Raw genomic sequence first — 21,501 nt, 5'->3', positions numbered from 1 at the left:
CGTGATTTCATATCCCTTTAAAAAATATTATCTGACTACTAAGTTAATTCTTCCTTCTTCAGTAAGTTTCTATTGAGATCTTTTGTAGATTAATCTTGTAATTCTTGCTTTTTATTTCTTTCTCTCTCTCCTCCTAATATCCCTTAAACAGAAACGAAGAACTCATTTCTTGGCTTATGGAAAAATGAATGTCAATTTCACCTACAAACTGGCCTAGGACTAATGAAATATACAAGCGGGAAAGAGATCCATGGTACAAATAGATGTTTCATATTCTGATATTATCTGATTACCACAGTATGTAAAGATACTTGATAAAATGCAAAAGTAAACAAAGTACATTCAATTATTTCCTGGGGTCAGTGGAAAATACATTGGATCAGAGCCAGTAAACTCTGTAGATTTTGTTCTTTGTTCTTGTCTGTAACACGAACTGTATCACCATAAACAGATTAATCATGGTAGATCTTATCTTCCTCATCTGTAAAATTAGGAAACTGAATCAGATGACCTCTAGAGATATCTTTCACCTCCAAAGCAGTATGATTTCATTTCCATGTCACAAATTTCTACCAACCCAGAGAATTCATGGTACTTTCCACAAAGGCGTGTAATGATTCAAATTAACCATTTAAAAGTTTCTGACAGGGTAAGACAGGAATAAAGACACAGACCTACTGGAGAACGGACTTGAGGATATGGCAAGGGGGAAGGGTGAGCTGTGACAGGGCGAGAGAGAGTCATGGACATATATACACAGTAACAAACGTAAGGTAGATAGCTACTGGGAAGCAGCAGCATGGCACAGGGATATCAGCTTGGTGCTTTGTGGCTGCCTGGAGGGGTGGGATGGGGAGGATGGGAGGGAGGGAGATGCAAGAGGGAAGAGATATGGGAACATATGTATATGTATAACTGATTCACTTTGTTATAAAGCAGAAACTAACACACCATTGTAAAGCAATTATACCCCAATAAAGATGTTAAAAAAAAAGTTTCTGACAAACTCAAATTTTTAAATTATATCTTTTTTGACACACCCTGCCACCCTATCAAGAAAAAAGTGTTAACTATGAGCCAGGTGACCTTAAGCAAGTCACTTGATTTCTCTGGTCTTCAGTTTCCTCATCAAAACAGAAATTTAAACAAACAAATAAACAAACAAACCAAAAACCCCACTATCCCTGTCTATCTGACTACATTTTTCCAGAGGCTCACGCAAGATGTTTTTTGGAAAGAATTTTATAACACCGTCAAGTGCAACCTTTCATTATTTCACCTGGGCCTCCTTCCTTCCTCTGAGCATTCAAAGCAGGACTCTTAACTTGTTGACAATATTTTTGCTACCAAGATGCACGTGTTTATCTTATTCCTGGAACACACATTTTACATTAAGATGCACACCTGTATAAGCACTAAGATGTACAATTTTCAAAGAGGACCAACTGAAGTGTCTTACATGAAGCACCAAAATTTCCCTCCTATATTCGTTTTCTTTTTTCTTGATAGGTTATTATCCATTCACTTATGAAAGTTAAACAATTAGGAAATATTAGAGTATATAAAGAACAAATCATATTTCCTTTTCATGTATTTCCTTCCATTTTTCTTACACACAGGTTATTTCTTACACAATTGTGATGTACATACTTCCACATACTATTTCTTTTTCACCCAACATTAAAATTTTCCCGTTATAAGTCCTCCATAAGGAGCACTTTTAAGAGTTATATGATATTCCTTTAGGCTGCCCTCATAAATCACAAAAGCTTGTACTTACTGGGTATTTACTGTGCGCCAGGCCCTATTCTAAGTGCTTTATATGCATCTTCTCACTTAATCATCACAAACATGATGATGATGGGATGAGTGCTATTATGATGTCCATTCTTGGGATGAAGAGACTGAGAAAGCAGAGCTTTCTCTGAAGAGCTGGGTTTAGAATCTCCTGAGCTCAAGTTCTTATCCACTACATCCTACTGCTACTCCTCACAGAACTATCCCCCTATTAACAAAACTTGGTTATACCATGGTTATTTTCTAAGTTCTAGAATTCAGAAACTAAACATCTGATATCTAACTTATTCCTGAAACAAGAGCATACTGTACTGTAGCATCTGTAATACCATAAAACTTTTTCATCAACAAAAGAGTGCTTATGCTTTTTTAAAAAGGGAACAATCTGTATATACTGTTTATAATTTTTTAATTTATCATGGTAAACAACTTTCCTTAGAACATTTCTACATCCACATGACAGAATGTGTATTTTCTGTATGAAAATACAGTATGTGAATCTCTAAGTACACAGAGTTTGAGAATAAACTTGTGGTCAATGGAGATGGTGGGCAGTTCAATGACATCTGCTTTCAGATTCACTTTCACACTAACATTCAACAAATGTTAATCTATAATAAATAAATGGGCACATCTCCAACACATGCACTGACCCAGCCAGCCTCCCTAAGTAGACATACCCAAGCACTATCTTGATTGTATTTATTCCTGCCAACTTCAAAGAAAGCGGCGGGTGGGGGGGGGGCAGGGAGATGCCAACAAACCATTTGGCATTACAGAGCTCTGATCAGGTAGTAAGTCTCCTTGCCAACAATTTGCTGATAAGAATTTAAGGAGTCCATCTGAGAAAAAGAAAAAGTGACAGAGATGTAAAAGAAACAGAAAAAACTTCACCATCTAAGTACTTCTTAATGATTTGCAAAACTCATGCTTCAAGTGATAGAAAAGCACTTGCAGGTTTTTATTATTTGTATTTTTGTTTTATTTTGTTTTGTTCTCAGATGAGTTACTAGATACCTAACATAAGAATTAGATCACTGTGTTCTTTTACACGTTGGAGTTCAACAGATTTGGTGAAAAGAAAACTGTCCTAAAAAAGGAAATGAATATTACTTGTATTAAAATGCGCAGCTGCTCTCAAAACCTATGCAAAGATCACGCAGATTTACTGACAACTTGCTTTTTCTAAACTAAAGCAGACAAAGGGCCAGCCTCAAAGCGATGCATTCTTATGTACATGAACATCATCAAATCTATCAGGTTGCAATGAGAAACTAATGATATAATGGATCCTGTGCGTTAGGAAAGTTAATCTGGCAGAAAGAGATAGGCTAGAATGAAGTAAATAGAAATGGGTGCAGGGGAGAGAAATTAGGGGCAGTGGGGAATCAAAAAAGATTTAAAAATAAAACGTGTCAGATGTAGAGACTTCAGGAGTCTTTCATTCATCAAAAAAAAAATCTAATATCTTGTAATAACCTATAATGGAGAAGGATCTGAAAAAGAATATATATATGTATATAACTGAATTACTTTGCTGTGCACCTGAAACTAACACAACATTGTAAATCAACTATATTTCAATAAAAATTTTTAAAAAAAAAAATATATATATATATGTATATATATATATATATATATATATATATCAAGCCCCTGCTAAGTGCCAGGTACTGGGGAAACCATGGTGAACCAACAGTCCAGTGAGGGAAACAGATGCGAAACAAATGTACATACACATCAATAGGTAAATTGTGGGGCTTCTCTGGTGGAGCAGTGGTTAAGAATCTGCCTGCCAATGCAGGGGACATGGGTTCGAGCCCTGGTCCGGGAAGAGCCCATGTGCCACAACTACTGAGCCTGCGCTCTAGAGCCTGCGAGCCACAACTACTGAGCCTGCGTGCTGCAACTGTTGAGCCTGCGTGCTGCAACTACTGAAGCCCACACACCTAGAGCCCATGCTCCGCAGCAAGACAAGCCACCGCAATGAGAAGCCCGCGCACCGCAACGAAGAGTAGCCCCTGCTCACCGCAACTAGAGAAAGCCCGCGTGCAGCAACAAAGACCCAACGCAGCCAAAAAAAAAGAACCCACCACATTCAAGACACTGGCTGTCCCATCAACCCAGGTGCCAGAATATGGACAACGTGGTCCCCCGCCAACCTCAATGGAGAGGCAGCGTGAGGGAGAAATAAGGAGGAATTAGAGATTTCAGAGTTGGTGACCATGCAACGATGACTCTCACTACAGAAAACAAGTATGCGAAAAGGACGTCTGCTTTGAGATGAAAAGTGACTGTTTAGGTTTCATAGATGCTAAACTTAAGGGACTGGTAGGACAGCCAAGTACACGTCAGGCAAGTTAGCAGAAAAGCAGGTCTGAGCTGGGGGGAAAAAATCAAAACTGAGATAATGATTCAGAAATTGCAATGAAGGTATGCAGCTCCCTGCAGAGTGCAGGGAAGAGATTAAATGTTATGACCCAAAGGTGGAGAAGGGACTCTTTCGGAAGGGTGGTGAGTGAAGCAAGGGAACAGAGGAGCGGGAGAACCAGAGAAGGGGAGAGAGGTGCTGTGTGGTAACAAATGCTGCAGAAGACAAGTTGAAGGGGTGAGGACGGAGAGGCTACCCCACACTAAAGGCAGAAGCCAGGCTGCAGGTGCACAACCCAAGGTCACATAGTGGTTAGTGTTAAAGTGGTAACAGAACCCAGGCCCCCAAACTTAACCGCAGGCCTCACTGCCTCCCAACACTATAATGGAAGAATTTTCTCAAGTCATTATTCTTCTAAAACTAAACTTAATGGCATCATAAACAATCCAACCCCACAATCCATTTACACTACTGTTAAGACCTTTAGATCGTTTGCAGTTGGTCAGTATTTTACATTTTCTGCCTTGAACCATCAGCACTGTGACTTCAGACACTGTCTTTTATGTACATTTCAGTTTAGTCCTTAGGGGGAATTCCTATAATCTTAAGTACTGAGCCAAAGAACGGAAGCACATTAAAGTTCTTCATACATACAGCCCAGCTCAAAAAGTTATACCATGCATGTTACAAAACCCAGGTGACACAATGCTCATAAAATGCCATGCGAATGGGGCCCCTGGAATTGTGGGATGAGGAAGCCCTGCAAACAAAAGTGCCTGGCTCACCCCATCCGTGCAAAACCTCTTCTATCTCTGCAAATTTGCAAATTTATCAAGCAAAATGGCATCTTGCTGTAATTAATGTTTCTTTAATTGTTAGCAAGGCTGAAGATTTTTTTCTTCTGTTCTTCATTGGCTAACTGTATTCCTTTCTTTGAGGAATTACCTATTAATGTCCTTGCCCATTTTTCTTCTGGAGTATTTTTCTTTCTTTAATTGATTCGTAAGAACTCTCAATATATTTTTTAAAACTTAACACTATGACAGAGATATAGATATACAGAGAAGACAAATACTGTTCCTAAGCTTATTATTTGACTTTTAAATTTATGGTACTTGTAACATACAGAACAGAGGTTTGAGTTTGCATGGGGAGGCAGAAGGCAGAGTGGTGAGTAGGAACACATGGTCTGAAGCCACAGTGCCCAGGTTCAAGACACAGATCCCCCACTTATAGGCTTGTGACCTTGAAGTGACTTGACCTCCCATGTAAAGCCCTAATACATATCCTAGGACACAGTAAGTGCTTAATAAATGCTGGCTCCAGATATATTTAGTCAAGACAAGCAATCTTTTATTATCATAATACAAGCTTACCTTTGTTAAGCACTTAGTATTAAGGATCTTTACATATATTAAATTGTTTAATCTTTACTTTAAGAATGCCCTAAGATAATAATACCTAACAATCCCAATTCTCAGATGAGCAAACTGAGGCTTAGGTGAAGAAACCTGATCAAAGTCCTCAGCTCATCAATGGCAAGGCCCCGGTTCACCTCCCAAGCCCAGGCCAAACTATTTTCCTTTACTTTCATGCTTTAAAAAAATTCCTCTCCACCCTTACATGATTATTCACCCATGTTTTATGCTGTTTCTTTGATTTATTTTACATGTGACTCTTACATTTATTTATCACTTATTTCAGTGACACAAGTCCCCTATATACGAACGAGTTCCATTCTAAGAGTGTGTTCTTAAGTTCAATTTGTTCGCAAGTCCAACGAAGTTAGCTTAGGTACCAAACTAACACAATCGGCTATATGGTACTGTACTGTAACAGGTTTATAATAGTTTTCACACAAAAAATACGTTAAAAAAACACAAAAAATAAAGAAAACATTTTTAATCTTACAGTACAGTACCTTGAAAAGTACAGTAGTACAGTACAACAGCTGGGATACAGGGGCATGTTCATATCTTTGAAACTTCACAACTTGAAGGTTCGTATGTAGGGGATTTACTGTATAAGGTGGGACCCCAATACTTTTTATGCAATATCATTTACTCAATGGTGTACCCACCATGTTTGACTACTGTTCACATGCACCCTAAAGGTTGACACACACAGAGGCCTGTTTTCTGTTCTGGGTCATAGACTTCTCTTTGGGTCCTTAGGCTTGTGTGACACAAAACTGTCATATTATTTACCCCCAAGATTACACTGAGGGGAAGATCTCTCTAAGAAGCGTTTATGATGTGTTCTCAGCCAGTCATTGAAATTGTTCCCCAAATTAGCAACTGTATTTCTCAAAGCTTCTCTCCCTTCCTTCTAAAACTTACTCTGTCCAAGCTGCTCTGCTCCTTCTTTGCCTAGCCGGGCATTTTAAGCATGTGCTCAATCTCTCTCATTCTTTTCTGGAGAAAAGTCTTCCTTATCATTACATCTTCCAGGTCCAGTTCAATTCTTCACAAACCCTTTCCCAAGTACATCAGTTCTCTGTTATTTCATCTTCATGTGTTGTCTGAACCAGGCATCTGAACCTTTATATGTGCTCCTGTGTACTGCTATCTTTTTGTTGAACAGTGACCTGTCCACCTGTTTAGACCATAAGCCCTTCAGGGCAAGGGCTCCAACACAGCAGCAGGTCCTCAGCACCCAGCAAAAAGTCCTAGCACAGAGCAGGCCCTCATCAAATGTGGATGAAGATTTCACAATTCCCTTCTTCCCTTTTCAAATTCAAGGCATTACTAATGTCCTCCTGTCTCCCAATATTCAAATGGATCAGAAACCAAAGAAATAGAACCTATTGTTGATTATCTAGTTGGAGATGGGCCTCCACCCTGCTTCCTGTATTCTGGGACATTTCTGTTGTTAGGACTCTACCAGAGGGTGGAGAAAGACAGTGAGGTGAAGCTCAGGCCAGTTCAGTTACCGATTTCCTATCCTATCTGATTTAAAATTACAGCCAAAATGAGGTTTTACGTTACCTGAGGATTTCAAAGAACACCACCCCTCGGGTCTCAGGTTACCTCAGATCATACTGGAATCTCGTGTTGACTGAACTGGGAGGGCGAGAAGGGCCTCAAGCGTGCACTCCGGGAGATTATCATCCCACACCTCTGTCCATCATCCTCCAGTTACACAAAGGAAAATTTAGTGACGGCCTGACTTGGTTTCATTTCGTTTCACACTGCAGGCTCTCCGATGGCTGTGCAATGGTGTCACCAGCAGGGGCTTGATGTCAAAGGAGAGCCTGAAGCTGAGCACGCTGAGATAAGATCGGCAAGGAAGCCGGCAGCCAGATGACTTGGGCATCAATACCCAAGCGCAGTCGAGCCAGCAAACCCATGCAAAGCGCCCTGTCCCAATATTTACACAAACCTTTCAGAAAAAGAAGATTTTTAGGCCTTGGGTGGTATACTCCGTTAGATCTAGGTCATTATGATGCTATCTTTAATGCATCTGAAAGGCCCAGTCGCAACTCAACCCTGATCAGGGAACTATTTCTAGTTTTTCTCCTGAGTTTGCATATTATTTTGAACGTGCTGCCCTCCTGACTATTCTCAATCACGGGCAGCTAATTCTGGAGTTGTGAGGATTCTTCTTTCATTACCCAAAATCATAAATTACATTTCCTACAGTTAAGAATACTACTGGGGCTTCCCTGGTGGCGCAGTGGTTGAGAATCTGCCTGCTAATGCGGGGACACGGGTTCGAGCCCTGGTCTGGGAGGATCCCACATGCCGCGGAGCAACTAGGCCTAGGCCCGTGAGCCACAGCTACCGAGCGTGCGCGTCTGGAGCCTGTGCTCCGCAACGGGGGGCCGAGACTGTGAGAGGCCCGCGCACCGCGATGAAGAGTGGCCCCCGCTCGCCGCAACTGGAGAAAGCCCTCGCACAGAAACGAAGACCCAACACAGCCAAAAATAAATAAATAAATTTAAATTAAAAAAAAAAGTGCTCCAATAGCCTAAAGGAGTTATTAAAAAAAAAAAAAGAATACTACTAATAGTACCTCTGCTACTCTTGTAAAAGCATCTTAGAATCGAATCCTGTTGGTAAGGAAACGGACTCTAGAACAATCTAGTACAGCTCCTCATTTAACAGGAGTCCTGAGGTTCAGAGAAGTTAAGCGACAGCCCAGGGTGACTTAAGTAGCTGGCAGAATATCAGCTGGGCACCATCTAAGAGCTTTACCTCTATTGCTCATTTAATCCTCCCAACAACCATATAAAGTAAGTATGATTACTATCTCTACTCTACAGATGAGGAAACCGAGGCACACCAAGGCTAAGTTATATGCCTAAGACTGCACAGCTGGTAAGGGGCAGAGCTGGAATTACAACCCAGGTGCTTCAGAGCCCATGCTCTGCACTACTAAAGCTCTAGGATTAAAACCCAGGACTCCTGACCCCAGGGAGGGTTCACTCCGTCATTAATAATTCTAAGACTCATGAAAGAGTAAACCACATTTGAAAAAGCCAGCAAAACTTGTTAGGATCCTGATTAGAACAAACTACCATTAAAAGATGTTTCTTAGGCAATCTGGGAAATCTGAATAGTATGTCAACAGATTATTGCAAACTTTAACATAATGGCACTGTAGTAAGAAAACATCCCTATTTTTAATAATACACACTGGGTACTATATAGGGGTGAAATGATGGGTGGTGTGGCACTCACAATCACACAAAAAAACGAGGGGGAAAAGGGGACAGTTAAAGCAAGTTTAGCAAAATCTTGATAATTACTGAATCTGGGTGATGGATTATTGAAGGTTCATGATGCTATTCTCTCTGCTTTTTTGTATTTTTTTTCAAGGTTTTCAAACAAATTAATACACTATCATTTTTTATAAATTTATTTATTTATTTTTGGCTGCGCTGGGTCTTCATTGCTGCGCGCAGGCTTTCTCTGGTTGCTGCGAGCGGGGGCTACTCTTCATTGCGGTGCGCAGGCTTCTCATTGTGGTGGCTTCTCTTGTTGCGGAGCACAGGCTCTAGGCATATGGGCTTCATTAGTTGTGGCATGCAGGCTTAGTAGTTGTGGCTCGCAGGCTCTAGAGCGCAGGCTCAGTAGTTGTGGCACACGGGCTTAGTTGCTCCGTGGCATGTGGGATCTTCCCAGACCAGGGCTCGAACCCACGTCCACTGCATTGGCATGCAGATTCTTAACCACTGCGCCACCAGGGAAGCCCTACACTATCATTTTTAAAGGCCCACACACCTGAGCTTATGAAAAATGAACCTAACAAAAAATTTATGAGTACACCTTACTTCTACACTTTAAAGCTTGTTTTTTAAATGGCAGCCTTTATTACCCACTGAACTATTTAATTCTGTTGTTTCTGATCTCACTAAAAGCCACTCATCAATACTAGAAACATGAGAAGAGCTAGTTAAAGCCATACCCTGTTCGTTTTTCTTTTAGTCCATCTACAGAATTGCTACGTTAGTCAGCTAGTTAAGAGATATTTACTGTGTGTTTACTATGCTGTAGGCATTGTATTAGCGCTGACCCAAGCTGTCAAAAACAGAGCAGAGTACTACTTCCATCCAAGCACGGATCGGTGGACCATGGGATTCCAAACCCTGGCCTGGCTGCTGCTCTGCCTTCTGCAAGGATCAGGGGTAGCTTCTTAGATGCTCCTAGAACAAAGCCGAGAGAGGTGCACCTGCTGTGGCTTCCTGGCAGACACTGGGGAGCAGCAAGAAAAAGCAGGCGGTGGCAGAGTACCTGGCAGGTGAGGGGGGTGAGGTTGATGGGTAGTTTTTATATCTGTAAGCTATTGCAAATTCCTCCATCTGCAATGCAGAATCACTGCAGTGTATTTCCCATTCAGCGGGGGAGCCTTTCAAAGGCCCAAGGAGGCCCACCTACTTTCCAGCATTTTGTGTTTGCTTCATCACAAGTTTCATCAGACAATGATCACAGACAGACAACACTAAGGGTTGAGACACCAGCCAAACGTCTGGCTGTTCATGCTTAAGGGTGAATAGGGAAAATAGATGTACTATTAAAGTGTCATGAGGTAGAGCACAGCAGCAGTATGTCACACATGGGAATGGACACTACTAGGTCACTATCAGTAGGCCAGCCTCCAACAGGAAGGGCTGTTGAATTCAAGGACTGTTGCATGTGAGTAATGAGCAGTGTTGTGCTCAATCTAATGGCTTATCAAACTAGTACCTCCTTTTCAGTCCGGGTCTGTCCGCACTTTGGAAATCATGATTTTATTTACTCTTCTTTTGCCTCAAATCTCTAACGAGGACAGTGCCCCCAGTTAAAAGAACTAAGTTTCCTTCCAGAACAAAAAAAAAGCCACAGATGTCTGCGGGCTTTCTCCTTAACATACACACATTGGCAAAAGTCAGGAAGATACAGGATATACTACTGAGGCCAAAGCAACTGAAGTTATGGAAGAGATCCCAGGTTTTGGTCCACTCTCAACTCCTGCTCTACTCCTTACCGTCAAATGATCAACTTCAGTAAAAAGAGAAAAATAAAATCCCTTATTACTGAACCAACTGGAGTTTGAAGAATCTAGAGGGAGCTGTCAGAGCAATTGTGAGAAAAATCAAACTGAACAGACTAGCTATGGAAATCAGTGAAGCTTCGTCTCCAATCTCCACAACCATCATTCATGTCATTCCGTGTCTGACCAGAAAGGTAATCTATCTGCCACCGAAGAGATGAGCCAGGCCCTGTGTTAAGGGACCCAGCACTCCACCCCAACAATAACCCACACACAGCCCCACAAAGCCCAGAGAATCACTTCCAAGGCCCTTCTTCTTGGATCGTTCCAACAAACACAAGTCACCCACCCACAAACAAGCCCCTTTCAAGAAAACAAATGGCAGCGCCAATGCAAGGAGCTGCTAAAAGTTTCCAGCTACCCAGGAGAGCACGCTGCTGCTCTTCCGCACCTTCCAAGTGATGGGGTATACTGCGTTTCCAAGTACAGCAGGACCAGCCCTGGCAGTGGAAAAGTTGATTTAAAACTTCATCTTCCTCACACCCAGAGGCCTATTCTCAAAAGATTTTCTGCTACGACCAGATTAATCACCGGTCTGCTTGCTCCAAATCCCCAAACTTCGTAGTAATTTGCACCCAAGCTGAAGTCACGGGGGATTCCTATCAAGACCCTTAACCCTTGATAAGAGGCGGCCAGGGGGAGGGAGTGGAGGAGAGAATACAGAACCCCTTCCCTTCTGGAGCTCAGCCCACCCAAAGGGTCCGCAGGGCCATATCCCACCCTGGGCTGCGGACTGGAAAAGGAAGCTGCCACCTCCACTCCCCTGCGCCCCTCCAGGCCACAGGTGCCAAGCCCCTCCAGAATAAGGGAGGAGAAGGGGGATGTGAGAGGGAGGGAGGGAGAAAGGAGAGAGTAATTTCTCAGTCGGCAGAGGGACGTAAAGTTGGGGGGGAGGGGGTAGGAAGGAGATGGCGACCTCACTCCCAGGGAATTTCCCCGGAGGGAAGGAGCAGCAGTGGGGAGAGGACCCCCTAGACGCAGGGTGGGGGTCTGGGAGCTGCTGCCCCTCCAGGACCTTCCCTTCTCCCCTGTCCAACACCCCCCTCCTTCACCACCTCTTAATCCTACAGACCCAGTAGGGTCGGCGGCTCCGCCTCCGCCCCGCCGACTTAGAGGAGCGTGAAGGAGGTGGCCGCCCGCCCTCCTGCCCGCCTCCCTCCCTCCCTCCGTGGTCCCGCACTCACCAGGAGCACCGAGCCGCGCACCACCTCCGACACGCTCTGCCGCAGCTCGGCCGCCGTGCCCGGCTTACTCAACGCCCGGGTGAACTTCCGAGTCTCCGCCGAGGAGGGGAGCAGCGGCGGCTGCGACATCCTCGCCACCAGCGCCGCCGCCGAGCCTGCTCCGGCAGTCCGGCCGGGCCGCGCCGCCGCCAGGTGCGCCCTCGGCGCTCGGCCCGGCCCGCCCTCGGCCCCCGGCGCCGCCGCCTGCTCCCCCCGCCGCTCGCCGCGCGTCCGGGCGGCGCAGCCCGAGCCACGCCCTCCGCTCGGTGTCACGCCCCGAGCCACCCCCCTAGGCTCCCGCGGTCCCCCGCGCTCCGAGCGGCGCCGGGGCTCGCTAGGGGCAACCGTGCTTGTGGCCGCGACGGCTGCTCCCCCATGCCACCAGCCTCCCTCGGCGCCCGCTCGCCGGGCCGCCTCCTCGGGGCGGGGTGTCCGGCGCGGCGCGGGGCGGGGCGGGCGGAGGAGGGGCCAGCGCGGCAGGACAGTGGGCCCTGCAGGTCGGGCGGCTGGTGCCTTACGGCGCGGGAGGCGGGCAGCGGGAGGCTGGCAGCGCGCTGCCCCGGACGCCTGGCGGGGCAGGTAGGGACCCCGGGGGTCGCCTCCTCCCTGGTCCGACTGCTCCCCAGGCCGCACGTCCGAAGACCCGAGGCGAGGGCCGCGCAAGCCGCCGGGAGGGCGCGCGACCCGGCGCCCTCCCGGGTCGACAAGTCCTCGGCCAGTGCCTATACACTGGGACCGTGGATTCCTTGCCTGAGGAGCCCCAGCATCTTGGGGACTCCGCGGTCACCGGCAGGGTCGGGGTTCGGTGGCACCACGCCCACCCCCCCTGGGGCTGCTGAAGGGACGGAGGTTTCAGGAAGGTGGCACTCGAAGAGCACAGAGCCGTTCGGAAGCCCGGGCTATGCAGAGCGGGACGGAGCACCCCTGCCCGGGACCCGGCGTGAAGCACCGCGCGCACTCGTGGCGGCGCTTCTCCGCCTCAAAGCACTATTCCGCCCCCAGAGGCGTCGCGCGAACGGTGGAAGCCTCTGGAGCCGAAGGGAGGGTCCGGGATGAGTCACGCAGACCCTGGCCCGCAAGGACGAGCTGCTGAGTCACCATCAAAACTTCTGAGCCTGGCCCAGCTCCTCTGTAAACTGAGGACAATAACCTGCAAGGGGCTGAGGGGACACGACGTGCCCATCTGCCGCGCTTCCGCGGCCGGGCGGGACCGCTGGGCGCGGAGCCCGGGAAACCCAGAAGCGCCGGCCTGCGGGCCCAACATGACCCGGGAGCTGGCGGCTGCTAGCGACAGCCACGACTCTGAGGAACTTCTTCCTCACACCGCCTTTCCGCCTTCCCCATCCCTAACGGGCCCCACCTCTCCTTTTCTCCTCTTTTCTGAGGAAACTCGGGGCAGCCTAACTCTGACCTCGCCGCGGAGAGGGCGCGCGAAGAGAGAGGAATTTGCGTAGCGCCCGTGGCGCATGCTCCGTGGTTTGGGCGGGGAGACTGCCTTAAGGATGGGTCTGCTGATTGGTCGGTGTGCACAGGCCACGCCCACCGCCTGCTGATAGACAGCTCCTTACCTGCGCGCGCGGGGGCACTGTGGACCCCGCCTTCAGGGGAATCTCCCGTGCCTGTGCTACCTAAGTGCACTGAGGCCTCCTAGCAGACGTCAGCTCCGAAGGAGGCCGCCCGTGGCGTCCCACTCTGCCAGAAAGTCAAATACCGGAATCTTAAAGTGGGAAAACTACCAATCTAGTGTAGAAAGCAAAACACCACCGTTCAGGACTTAATGGGCAGGTCTGGCCCATAATAAGCCTGGAGTTTAGGCATGCAGTCAGTACTCAATAAATGCTTGCTGGATTGGATTGTTTTCCCAGTGCTCTGGGGTGCAGGTTGTAGCACTAAGTGAGCCTGACAGGCTGGAAGATAAACAAAACAATCATGTGTGATTATAAAAACAATTACTAACCGATTTCCTTTACTGCGAAATGAGGGAGTGGCCTAGATGTGAACCAGGCTGCTTCTGTTCCAGGAGTAGGGCTGGGTGACCCCAACAGGCAGAAGGCGCTGCTTTCATGGGGAGCTTGTGCTGCTTGATATGACCATGCCCATCTCATATATACACCTCTGGGCTCCATGGGATATGTCAGTTCGGTTCTTACCTGAACTGTTAGATGCTAGTCTGAGAATCCTAAATTTTTAACCTTTGAGCTTCTGACTCCTGAAGAAGTTCCAGATAGCATAAATCTTTACCCCACTGTGTTACCTTGACTCTCTAAACCACATCTACTTCCATAGACTGCAAATAGATTATTTTTTTATTATTAAAAACAACAGAAGCACACAATGTGGGGGTGTTTTTCCTTCATTTCCTTTTTTTGCTTTGTTTTGTTTAAGAAATATACGAACACAGAAAAGAGCACGTATATCTGGAAAGTGAAGAGTTTACCCATTCCTACTACTCCTAAATTCTGTGCTTGCTTACTGACTCATTATATTCTAGAATTGGCAGATTTTCATTTAGGAAGCAGGGGATGATGCGTGGTGCTGACAGTAGTCACTGACAATGCCTAAACAAGGACAAGTTCTGACAGAGAAGGAGGTATGGAAATGAGAACTAAGCCCAGGAAGACTGATTTTCCCAGCAACTCAGAGCAGAGCCTCTTCTTCCCGGTGGAGTTAACAAATGGGACATTTCTTAGGTTTAACTTTGAGCAGAAATTTGGTCCTTACACTTTTGGGTTGAATTGTGTCCCCCCAAAAGACATACTGAAGTTCTAACTTCAGTACCCATGAATGTGACCTTATTTGAAAATAGGGTCTTTGCAGATGTTACCAAGTTACAATGAGGTCATACTGGACCAGTATAACTGGTGTCCTTATAAGAAGAGAAGAGACAGACACAGAGAGAAGGCTCTGTGATGACAAAGGCAGAGACTGGAATGATGCATCTACAAGCTAAGGAACACCAAGGATTTCTGGCACCCACCAGAAGCTGGATGAAACAGGAGTCTTCCTTTGAGCCTTTGGAGAGAGCATTGTCCTGCTGATGTCTTAATTTTGGATTTCTAGCCTCCAGAACTGTTAGAGAATAAATTTCTTGTTCTAAGAGACCCAGTTTGTGGTACAGCAGTCCTCAGAAAGTAGTACACTTACCAAAGTCTGGTTTTTTGTTTTTGTTTTGTTTTTTTATCCCCGCCAGTGTGGACCTATAATTGTGAGTTCTTACTGCATCAACTCCTGGAGAGAGGCTGTCACACCTTTATAGAAGGAGGAGCATCAGCTCCAGGTGAGGATGCTGCATGGAATGGGGAGGATGGTGTTTAAAGTGTGGTGGAAGATAAACCCATCTACTATAGCTTGAGGGAGTAACCCCGTTTTTGTTTTACCAAAACTGTAGGAAGAAAGCTTTCCTTTTTGCCAAGGATGATACTAGTAGGTAGTGGAGATGAAATATAACTGCAGCCAGTTTTGAAAATTTGCATATAAATGACTGTACAACGCCCAAATATTTATAATTCAAGCATTATCTATGTTTTAATGATAACCTCTTAACTGCATCATTTCCTTGTTAGGTTTGCTTTAGGATTTGTATGTGTCTTAATAATACCTAATTAGTTTAAAATCTCTTACAGGTGTATCCTGAAAGAGCACATCTGTTTTTAGCCTAAATAAAAAGTAACCTGTAAAGAGCAGTCAGTCCTGTGTTAGCATCCAGGGAAGGGCAAAGGGAGCTTTCATTCTTTATTTTTGCATTGATTGAATTTTTTTTAAATAAGCATCTTTTAGTTTTGTACTTCATTTTTTTTCCTATGAAAGCTGAACCCTTTATTTTATTTAAAAAAATATGTTGAATCCTTTTGTATACAAGGCCTTACTAGGTGTCAAATTTTTTTTTTTTTTTTTGCGGTATGCGGGCCTCTCACTGTCTTGGCCTCTCCCGTTGCGGAGCACAGGCTCCGGACGCGCAGGCTCAGCGGCCATGGCTCACGGGCCCAGCCGCTCCGCAGCATGTGGGATCTTCCCGGACCGGGGCACGAACCCGTGTCCCCTGCATCGGCAGGCGGACTCTCAACCACTGCGCCACCAGGGAAGCCCAGGTGTCAAATTTTATAACAATAAAATTCTGAAGTTTCTTACAACCTAATGGTGAAAAGATTTGGGGTTTTTTTATTTTCGTAAACTATACATAATGTAAAGTTTACTATTTTAACTATTTTTAAGCGTACAGCTCAGTGGCATTAAGTATATTCACATTGTTGTGTAACCATCACCACCATCCATCTCCAGGACTTTCTCATCATCCTAAACTGAAACTCTGTACCTATTCCTTCCCCCTACCCTCAGTACCTGGCAACCACCATTCTATTTTCTGTCTCTTTGAATTTGACTACTCTAAGTACCTCATATAAGTGGAATCATACAATATCTGTCCTTTTGTGTCTAGCTTATTTCACTTAGCATGTGTCAGAATTTTCTCCTTTTTTAAGGCTGAACAGTATTCCATTGTGTGTGTGTGTGTGTGTGTGTGTGTGTGTGTATCACTTGTTTTTTTTATCAGTTCATCCATCAATGGACACTTGGGTTGTTCCCACCTCTTGGCTATTGTAAATAATGCTGCTGTGTACATGGGTGTGCAAATATCTGTTCAGTCTCTGCTTTCAGTTGTTTTGAGTATATACGTAGAAGTGGAGTTGCTGGATCACATAATAATTTTATGTTTAATTTTTTTTAAGAACTATCATACTGTGCTTCATTGTCTAAATATTTCTCATAATGCTTGTTTTCTAAAAACACTGGTTGATTAATTTTAGAAAAACCAGCATTTTAAAATTCCACTAGGTAATATAAATAGAAGACATAGCCCTTCAAGGAAGAGCATCTGGGGGAAAGGTACGCAATTAATCTAACAAATCTAGTAAGTTTACAGATACCACTTAGGGTTAATGGTACTGGAGGAATATAATCCCCTTTCACTTTTATCTTTTCAGGAGAGATTCCTAGTGGAGATGAAATATGAGGTCTTTAAGAGATCATTGAGACCAGGGCTTCTCAAACTTTAGTATGCATAAAAATCACCTGGGGATCTTGTTAAAGTGCAGATTCGGATTCAGAAGATCAGGTGTGTTACCCAAAGTCAACAGTCCTAACAAGCTCCCCACTGATGTCAAATTCCTTACCCAAGCAGATGCTGCGGATGCACAGATTTTGAGTAGCAAGCACTTAAACTTTCATTCCCAGCAGTTGGGCAAACTGCAGGCCCTTAAAAATTCTCCACTTTTAAATTTTAAGGGGAGGGGCTTCCCTGGTGGCGCAGTGGTTGAGAGTCTGCCTGCCAATGCAGGGGACATGGGTTCGTGCCCCGGTCCGGGGGGATCCCACGTGCCGCGGAAAGGCTGGGCTCGTGAGCCATGGCCGCTGAGCCTGCGCGTCCGGAGCCTGTGCTCCGCAACGGGAGAGGCCACAACAGTGAGAGGCCCGCGTACCGCTAAAAAAAAAATAATAATAAATAAATAAATAAATAAATTTTAAGGGGAAAGACGACCAAACTCCCAATAGGAAAATGGACAAAATTCGTGACCAAACAATTCACAGAAAAGACATAAAATGATCAGTAAACATATGAAAAGATGTTTGGCCTCATTTATAATAAAGTAAGTGCAAATTAAAACTACACGGATATACAATTTCTCATCAATCAGACTGGGAAAAATTACAAAGCATAACACTATTGGAAAGGCTGTGGAGAAATAGGCACTCACACACATGGCTGATAGAAGTACAAAGTGATATAACCATTATGGAGAGGAATTTGGCAATATCTAACGAAACTATATATGCATTTACCTTTTGAACCAGCAGTACCACTACTAGGAATTTACTCTGAAAATACACCGCAAATGATAATAAAATACTACACCCAAGGGTATTCGTTGCAGCATTACTTGTAATAGTAAAATTTTGGAAAATGTCAATATTGGAGACTGGTAAAATATGGTGCATACACACAATGGGATATTATTCAACTGTAAAAATGAATGAGAAAGATGTCGATCAACATCTGTGATCTGTGTGTAATGTGAAATAATTTTCAGGATATATTGTTTAAATAAAACAAAAAGACTATCTAAAGTATGCTGCCTTTGTGTAAGAAATAAGGGAAAATAAGAAAATATACTAGTATCTACGTGCTTGTTCAAAAACAAACATAAGAAGGATAAAACAGAGATTTGTAAGTTTGGTTACCTTCAAGGGGTCAGTGGGAATAAGGTAGGAGGGAAAGAAGAAATGGGGAAACATGGAGTCAGGGACACTTCTCTGAATATACTTTTTTGTACAATTCTGACTTTTTATGTTAATGTTTCACATATTTTTTTAAATCTCGACAAAGAGAAAAGAAATAAAATCAACAAGAATGGAGAAAAACCCTAAAATGGAATACAAACAGAAACCAATGGACAGAACTCTATTTCAAATGAATAACATAACCACACTGAAGGGGGGAAATAAAATGAACTAAACCCAGTACCCTTTGAACACAGTGTTTGGAATATATACCATTAGGTTAAAGACAAAAAGAACTCTTAAAAAAAAAAGTGAGATGTGAACAAGTAGGCTTTTTTTTTTTAAGGTGTATCAGTCAGCAATTCTGAGATGACTTTCTGTGTATTCCAGCATTGAACAAATAAGTAATATATTCTTGATAATGAAAACCAGGTTTTTCACTGTCAGAGAAGGGAATTACAAATATATAAAGGAGGGTTTTAGAATAAACCCTGTGGTATTGGGTTGGATTTGGAGGTATAGTGTGAACTCATGGGTTTTAATACAGATAGATTAGATAGATGATTGATAAGTAGATGAGAGTAGATAGATACACACATGAGAGTGGGGTGCTACTGGTTCATATTGGCTCCAGATAATCTGCTCGATTGTATTGCCTTTGCTCCTTTGTCAAAGATCAGCTGACTATAATTATGGGAGTCAATTTCTGGTCTCTCTATTCTGTTCCACTGATCTCTTTGTTCTTTTGCCAATATCACACTGTCCTGATTACTACAGTCTAGTATTCAGAATATATACTTTAAAAAAAAAAACACTTATAGGGCTTCCCTGGTGGCACAGTGGTTAAGAATCCGCCTGCCAATGCAAGGGACACGGGTTTGAGCCCTGGTCCGGGAAGATTCCACATGCCGTGGAGCAACTAAGCCCGTGCACCACAACTACTGAGCCTGCACTCTAGAGCCCGCGAGCCACAACTACTGAAGCCCACGCACCTAGAGCCGCAACTAGAGAAAGCCCACGCACAGCAACGAAGACCTAACACAGCCAAAAATAAATAAATAAATAATTTTTTTTAAAGAAACACTTATAGGTAATTCCCTGGCAGTCAGTGGTTAGAACTTGGCGCTTTCACTGCGGTTGCCTGGGGTTCAATCCCTGGTCAGGGAACTAAGATCCCGCAAGCCAAGCTGTGTGGCATGGCCAAAAATAAATAAATAAATTTTAAAATAAATAAAAGTTTTTAAAAATTTAAAAAACACATCTCAACAATGAAAAGACAACCTAATTTAAAAATGGACAAATGATCTGAATAGACACTTCTTCAAAGATATACAAATGGTCAATAAGCATATGAAAAGATGTTCAGCATCATTAGTCACTAGGAAATTGCAAATCAAAACCACAGGGAGGTACCACTTCACATCCACTAGGATGACTACAGTCAAAAATACAATAGGGCTTCCCTGGTGGCGCAGTGGTTGAGTCCGCCTGCTGATGCAGGGGACATGGGTTCGTGCCCCAGTCTGGGAGGATCCCACATGCCTCGGAGCAGCTGGGCCCGTGGGTCATGGCCGCTGGGCCTGCGCGTCCCGAGCCTGTGCTCCGCAATGGGAGGGGCCGCGGCAGTGAGAGGCTCGCGTACCGCAAAAAAAAAAAAAAAAAAAAATACAGACAATAACAAATGTCGACAGGATGTGGAGAAATTAGGATCCTCATATATTACTGATAGAATTACAAAACTTTTAAAAAGTTTGGCACTTCCTCTAGAAGTTAAACACAGAATTACCATATGACCCAGGAATTCCACTCCTAGGTATATACCAAAAAGAGTTAAAAACATATATCCACATAAAAACTCATACATAAACGTTTATAGCAGCATTATTCATGATAGCCAAAAAAGTGGAAACAACCCAAATGTCCCTCAATTGATGAATGGATAAACAAAATGTGGTATATCCACATGATGGAATATTATTCAGCTATAAAAAGGGAGGTAGAGCTGATTTATGCCACAACAGCTATGAACCTTAAAAACATTATGCCAAGTGAAAGCAGCCAACACAAAAGGTCAAATATTGCATGATCCTATTTATATGAAATGTCCAGAATAAGGACTTGTGGTTGCCAGAAGCTGGGGGGAAGGGAACATGAAGAAGTAACTGGAAGTAACTGCTGTTGGGCATGGGGTTTCTTATTGGTACAAAAAAAAATGTTCTGGAATTAGATAGTGGTGATGGTTGCACAACTTTGTGAATATACTAAAACCACTGAATGGTACACTTTAAAGGGTGAATATTATGGTATGTGAATTACATTTCAATACAAGAAAAAGAGGATTTATTTTGGGCAAGAAGAAATTTACTCCAAATGAGAGATCTGAGATAGAAGAAAGGATGGTGAACAAATAAACTAATAAACACGTGAGCATATCTAAATAAATACTATATCAGAAAAAAATAGTGATGCCTAATTTGTGGAGCTTAAATCAACCTCAAATATCAAACAACTATATATAAAGCAGGATGGTATTTGACAGGATGGTATGTGCAGGTTCTTATATTGTTCATGAGGAAAATACTGATTAGTTTTAGAATTTGTTAAATGTAACTGTCTAGGATGTTCATAGTATATAAATAGAGTGTTTCTCTTCCAAACTAGTAAAGTGAAAAAGTAAAAATGCAAAAAAAGATTCAGTAGAAAAGGAAGTAAGAAAAGAGAGGGGATAAAAATATAGGAAAAGTGCAACAAATGGAAAAAATAAAATAAGCTGGTAAAAAGAAATCCCAATATATTAGTAACAACAATAATTATAAATGGACTTATACTCCCAGTAAAAGACCAAGATTGACAACATGAATTAAGAAGCAAAAACCATATATATGCTGTTTATAAGAGATACGCCTAAATCAGAAAGAAAAAGAAAGGTGGCATATAGAAGGATAAAAAAAATTATACTAGGCAAATACTAACCAAAATAAAGTTTAGCATAGCTATATTATGATCAAAGTAAAGAGATTTAGGGCAAAAATCATTACAGAGTTAAAGAGATTTACTAAAGAATAACAAAGAGAAAAGTTCAAAACTTCAATTCCCCAGGAGGATATAACAATTCTAAACTTGTATGCACCTAACAGTATCTGCCTCAAAATATATAAAGACATGGGCCATTCAGGACTTTTCATAAAAATAATATTTCCCCAAAATTATTGAATATCTTTTTTTCCTGAGGCTTCACATTCAGATTATACTTTAAAACTCTCTAGATAAGAGTCAAGTGTTAACAAAGAGTTGAAAAATATT

The 21,501-nt window shown here is 43.4% G+C and overlaps 1 protein-coding gene across 6 annotated transcripts in view; it reads right to left on the bottom strand.

Annotated features, from left to right (window-relative positions):
• The window catches only part of DOCK9 (dedicator of cytokinesis 9), a 282,686-nt gene extending 270,599 nt beyond the window's left edge, over positions 1–12,087 (bottom strand). For 3 of the 6 annotated variants that reach the window (XM_067712906.1, XM_067712911.1, XM_067712913.1), the window contains exon 1: positions 11,887–12,085. In XM_067712906.1, the coding sequence (XP_067569007.1) occupies positions 11,887–12,015 (129 nt within the window). In that variant the 5' untranslated portion in view covers positions 12,016–12,085. Of the gene's footprint in view, positions 1–11,886 lie in introns of all 6 variants that reach the window. The other 3 variants (XM_067712891.1, XM_067712901.1, XM_067712884.1) reach the window with 2 other exon arrangements.
• Between the last annotated feature and the right edge of the window lie 9,414 nt (positions 12,088–21,501).

Source organism: Pseudorca crassidens, chromosome 18, assembly GCF_039906515.1.
Source record: "Pseudorca crassidens isolate mPseCra1 chromosome 18, mPseCra1.hap1, whole genome shotgun sequence".
In the NCBI taxonomy this organism is placed as follows: domain Eukaryota; kingdom Metazoa; phylum Chordata; class Mammalia; order Artiodactyla; family Delphinidae; genus Pseudorca; species Pseudorca crassidens.
Note: the sequence above shows the minus strand (reverse complement) of the source record. Positions and strands in the feature narration are given on the sequence as shown.